This window comes from Notechis scutatus, chromosome 1, assembly GCF_049901735.1.
Source record: "Notechis scutatus isolate UNSWTSFEM ecotype Mainland chromosome 1, rNotScu1.2, whole genome shotgun sequence".
Lineage (NCBI taxonomy): Eukaryota > Metazoa > Chordata > Lepidosauria > Squamata > Elapidae > Notechis > Notechis scutatus.
This window is the reverse complement of record NC_142009.1, coordinates 302717724-302723723: the sequence shown is the minus strand read 5'-3', so window position 1 is coordinate 302723723 and position 6000 is coordinate 302717724. Positions and strand designations below refer to the sequence as shown.

The window sequence follows — 6000 nt, the reverse complement described above, 5'->3', positions numbered from 1 at the left end:
TACTATTGGTACAACCATTGATTTATTCCTCCACAATCGCTCAACTTCAATTTGCAAATAATGACATTTGGTTATTTTTTCTAGTTCTTTCTCAATTTGTGCATTGATATTGCAACATCAATGGACCGGTCTTCTTTCTTTTCCACAATAGTGATATCAGATATATTGTAGGCCAGGTGTCTGTCTTTTTGCATTCAAAAGTCCCATTCAAAACCTATTGGCTACCTAATTCTAGTGGATTCTTTAATAGTATGATTAATTATTAACAATTTTTAATTTACTTATAGTTCACAGATGATGGTCTCAGGAAGAGCAAGCTCCTCGGTAACTTGGATGTTTTTTAGATGTAAGGACTTTTTATAGAAGATAGCAACACCACGTCCTCTACGAATTTCATGATCTGATTGGTAAACATGATAGTCTCTTAGTGTAGTAATGGAGTCAGGGAGAGATGCGTTGAGCCATGTTTCACAGACAAATATGATGTTGAATTTAGCCATATTTAGTAAGAGGAGAAATTCAGGTATTTTATTCACAAGGCTTCTTGCATTGAGTAGCTTGCATTTAAGGCCAGCAGTAGTTGGAATTGAGGTAGTTAGGGGCATGCGTTTCCCTAACTAGAGTACAGACAGGATATATTGGTTCTTTTAAAAACCTGAGGAAGGAACCTACTATATATACTTATAGATAAGCTTCCCTTGCCTTTACTTTCCAAAGAGCTGGGAAGAGTTCTTTCCAAGATGCTCTCTCCACCCACATTCTTTCTGTCAGCTGAAATATCTCTTGTCTGACTATTATCTATTCTGCAACTCCACCTCCTGTCTCCCAAGGCCATGCTAACACCCCATTACAGTGTCCTGAAAACTGTAGGGTAGTTATCAGAAATCAGTATGATTTCAAAATACTGGACAATCTCCTCTTTTGTCTTGTAACTACTTCAATGGATAAAGAGAAAGCCATAGATACAATATATCTTGATTTCAGTAAAACATTTGCAAGAGAACTCCATGCCATTTTGATTAGCAACTTAATTAAATGCTGGATAGATGGGTCTAGGACTAGGATTTTAGCAAGTTAATGACATGGCAACTCAATAATTTCAATGGTTACTTATCAATTTAAAGAACAGAATTGAATGAATGGGCTGCCACAAAGTTGAGTCTTCAATGTTTTTATTAAAGACTTGGATGAAGTGATGAAGGAAATGCTTATCAGATTTGCAGATGAAACAAAACTGATTGTGATATATACTGAACTCAAAATGATCTTGATGGAGTGAAGTTATATTTTGAATATAACAGGGTGAAATTTAATAGACGCAAATTCAAAGTTCAAAAACAATTAAATGAACAGGAATAATGTGGAGAATACTTGGCTTAACAATAGTGCTTCTGAAAAAGATAGAAATCAACATCATATAAATATGAGTCAGAACTGTGATGTAGTTGCAAAAAGAGCAAATGTTATTTAGGTAGTTTCAACAAAAAATATAGATTCACGATCAAAGGAAGTAATCATTTCACTGCATTCTGCATTGGTCAGCCTCAGACTATTGCATCCTATTCTAGGCATCACATTTGCAGAATGATTCAGAGAAACTGGAACAAGTTCAGTAAACCATAGTGAGAATAATCAGGAGACTATAAACTATTATTAAGAGACATTGAAGGAGCTAGATATACTCAACCCCAAGAAGATAAAACTGGCATGATGGCCCTGTTTCAAAGGCTGAAATGATGCCCCACAGATGAAAGAGAAACCACGCCCTCTATTTTTTGAGTGCAGAGGATGGATAAATAGATTTAAGTTAGGAAGGCAGATTCAAACTTTTTAATATTATGTTTGACAGTCTATTAAATAAGGGACATGGTGTTTTCTTGCTCATTAAATTTGTTCAAGCGATGGATAGAAATCCATCTTCTTGGATGCTTGAATAAGGTGATGGAACCAAACAGTGTTTTCAAGATGAGGTCAAAATAGGCAAGAGGAGGGACGTGGTGTTCAGATCCAAACCCAACTCCTTTTGAATGTGCAGGTTATCAGCATTCAGAAAAGCAGCAAGGCTTGGAGCACAATTTCACATTTAACATATTTCCTATCTGATTTCCTTACTGTGTGGACATCATTGGCTAGAGCTCAAGTAATCTAAATTTGCTATTTCAAATGTATAGTTCTATGGGTTTAATCTGTCTAAAACTGACTGTGAAAAAGCTCTAGTTTACAGACTTAGATAGCAAAGGTTAGGAAATTTGTCCTTTTCAGTCTCTGAAAAGCTATTATCATTTGGAAACACTAGTACTGAAAAAAGATTCTGAGATGAAAACCACTGAAAATCACAAAATGTCTTCTTAATCTCTTACCATTGGTTATGCTGGTGAAGATTGATGGGAACTGAACTTCAACAATCTCTGAATACTCAACTGATCATTTGAAGGGAATTTTGCATAACAGGTACAAAATATGATCATTTGGATGTGGTCATTTGCTTCAAGTGAGAATTCTGATTTGTTCTATGATCCATTTGCTTCCTTGGCTACCATTTCGTTTATTTATTTATAAAACTTATAGACCACCCATTTTACCTCAAGGTAACTCTGGATGGTTTACAATCATGAAAAATAATTTTAAAAATATATAAACTAAAAACATACATAAAAACATAAATAGGTTAGTACAAAATCCATGGTATTATCAGGAATTTTCTCCTACACCAAAGTTCAAAAATGTTAATATGCTTTTCATCTTACTTCTCCAAAATCCAACTTTTGCTTCCATAGAATGCCACAGGGAACATCGTTGCTTTCACGGTTCTGAACTTTGTAGATATAGACCCTCATGATATCTGGATATCTTTTGCAAGGCCTTCATGGCCACTCAATTGAGTGCTAGTCCACAGCATATTAAGTTAATTAATATGCTGTAGACTAGCATATTAACTCCTTGATTTCTGTTAACATTAGACAAAGGACATTACACATGCAGTTTTGAAAAATGTGTGGTGGAAGAGATGGCAGTTATTTCATGGGATAGAATTAGGTTGATCAAATAATGTAAGCATGGCCAATGAGTTTACTTCATGCTAAAAATATAGCACATTTATTAAAAATATATATTTATAAACATTGGTATGAATGGATACTGATGTCAAGATAATAAGAGAAAATGAAAAAGAAGTGATGCTACTTACTTTGTTCAAAATTTTATCTTTTGTTAGTAATAACTCAACAGAATCCATCTTTCCCCTCCTGCTTCTCATTTGTGATTGCACCATACAATTTGAATTTATAAGTTCACTTGAAGCTAAAAAGCCCACTTGCCACAACCTCACTAGAACCCCAAAGAGATGATATGACCTAATGAAACATGAAAGAAAGCTATCTAGCTATCTATGGTACAGATTTTGGCATAGAAATGCTATACATTTGTCACTATTATGATAGTGTCCAGTCTTTGGCTGAATTGAAATGCTGTTTCCCAAATCAGATATTTACATATTTGCAGACATTTCTCTAGAATGAATGAAAATAGAGAAAGAGAAAAAAAAGAAAGTTTCCATGTAACTATACGGAGCAAAAATCTGGCTCAGTTAATATGCTTCAGACTCCACTCTTTGCAAGCAATCCTTTTGCTATTATTTCATATACTAAGGAGTCAGTTCTCATTAAGTGCTTTGCCAGGGTCTCTTCTTAGATGTCATCAGCAGTTTGCCTCAGCAACTCACAATGTTGTATAAATGTACACAAAAATGATAACAATAAGGTTTAGAATTGTTCCAATAATCCCCAACAGGGCAAGAATGGATTCCTCCTTGCTCTCCTTCTCTTGATTTCCTTTTTCTTCTTCATTTCCATTAGTAATTACCATCTTGTTTGCCAGTTTCTCAAACGTTCTTCTCAGAGTAACCTACAGCATAAGGAAAGAGAGTAAAGGCTAATTGACAATTTGCAATCATAATTTAAACATTACAACACATTTCCCCACCCTGGTGTTTCCAGACAAACTAGGACCATACTCTTAGATCTGACTAAAATAGAATAGAATAGAAATAGCATGGCATAGAATTAGAATTAGAATTAGAATAGAATAGAATAGAATAGAATAGAATAGAATAGAATAGAATAGAATAGAATAGAATAGAATAGAATAGAATAGAATAGAATAGAATTCTTTATTGGCCAAGTGTGACTGGACACAAAAGGAATTTGTTTTGGGTGCATATGCTCTCAGTGTACATAAGAAAAATAAAAAATAAAAATACATTAATCAAGAATCATAAGATACAACACTGATAGTAATAGTTACTAATGAGGAATCAAATCATACTAGAAAACAAATAGAACAATATAAATTGTAAAGATACAAGCAACACAGTTATAGTCAAAAGTGGGAAGAGATAGGTACCGTATTTGCCAGCGTATAAGATGACTTTTTTGCCCTGAAAAACATGCCTCCAAGTGGGGGGGTATGGCGAGTATATAACAAAGGTCGTCTTATACGCCGGCAAATACGTTGTTGTCACTCGGTGCAAGAGTGACAGGGGCGGAGCTCCGCAACTTGCGAAGCCCCTTCAAGCCCAGCCGGAGTCTCTCTTCCTCCTCCTCCCCCCCCACCCACCCTCCACCCGGCTCAGGGCGCTTGCGGAGGCCAATCTGGAGGTGGAGTGGGGGTGGAGCAGGAGGGTCTCTGGCGGGGCCGCTTCGCCCAGCCAGCCCTGAGCCGCGTAATGGCCTGGGGAGTGGGTGGTGGGGGTGGACTGTGGCGCCCCTCCTTCTGGGCAGCAGGGCGGGGCCGGCAATTTGCTCCTCCCGCTTCTCCCTCCCTCTTTGAAAGACCGGGAGGGCTGTGCTTGGGGCGGGGGGGTGTCCTCGGGAAGTTCCTGATGGGACCCCGCTGGGCAGGGCCACCCGGCTCCCGAGCTGCTTTCCAGGGTCCCCTTGGGAAGAAAAGGGTCCGGTGGGCGGTGGAAGAAGGCGAGGGACCTCGTCCCGCCCCCTGTCCCATCCCGTCCCTCCTCTTGTCCCCTCCTCCCCTCCCCGCTTAAGAGAGAAAGATCTGCCTCCCCGGCACCGAGCTGCCACCCAGCGCCGCGTCTCCCGGCCAGTGTGCGCTTGCGACTTGGGAACCGGCCAAGCGACTTTAAAACCGAGCGGAGGCCAGAGATAGCCGGAATTACCCTCCACACCACACACACACAGAGAGAGAGAGAGAGAGAGAGAGAGAGAGTTGGCAGCTGTCCATCCCCCACCCTTGGAGTCCCAATGGCGCGCACGCGGGGGCTGCTTAAGGGAGGAGGCCTTTCACTTTCCCCTGGGGGGAGGGGGCAGGCGCGTCACTTTCACTTGCATGCCTCCAAGTGGGGGGGGGTCTTATACGGCGAGTATATAACAAACTCTATATTTTGAGTGGAAATGTTGGGGGCTCGTCTTATACGCCAAGTCGTCTTATACGCCGGCAAATACGGTACTAGGAAGGATGAGAGGAATAATAGTAATACAGTCTTAGTAAATAAGTTGACAATGTTGTGGGAATAAGTTGTTTAGCAGAGTGATGGCCTTCAGGGGAAAAACTGTCCTTGTTTCTAGTTGTTCTGGTGTGCGGTGCCCTATAGCGTCATTTTGAGGGTAGAAATTGAAACAATTTTTGTCCAGGATGTGAGGGATATTTTCACAGCCCTCTTTTTGACTCAAGAAGTATACAGGTCCTCAATGGAAGGCAGGTCTGGGTACAGAAGATAGCAAGACTATCTTTTGCACCCAGAATAAAAGCATTTCTTACTGATCATCTGAGTAAGCAACAAACTGTTCTTGTTACAGACTAGACCTAAATGCATGGAGAAGGCAGAAATTATACTCAGGGAGGCTTAAACCAGAACAGAGGCTCAGGTTATCTGCCCCTGTTTTAAATACAAATACTAAGCCCTTTGGGCCAAACCTCAGCTGAGAAAGAAATTACAAATTAATCATATCCACAGCATACAGGGAAAACCTGTATAAAATGTTC

At 39.6% G+C, this 6000-nt stretch overlaps 1 protein-coding gene across 2 annotated transcripts in view; it reads right to left on the bottom strand.

The window, feature by feature from the left end:
* Positions 1–1822: 1822 nt before the first annotated feature.
* Positions 1823–6000, bottom strand: part of TUNAR (transmembrane neural differentiation associated intracellular calcium regulator) — a 53584-nt gene continuing 49406 nt past the window's right edge. For both annotated transcript variants that reach the window (XM_087952137.1, XM_087952136.1), the window contains one exon: positions 1823–3903. In XM_087952137.1, the coding sequence (XP_087808263.1) occupies positions 3718–3864 (147 nt within the window). In that variant the 5' untranslated portion in view covers positions 3865–3903 and the 3' untranslated portion in view covers positions 1823–3717. The remainder of the gene's footprint in view (positions 3904–6000) is intronic.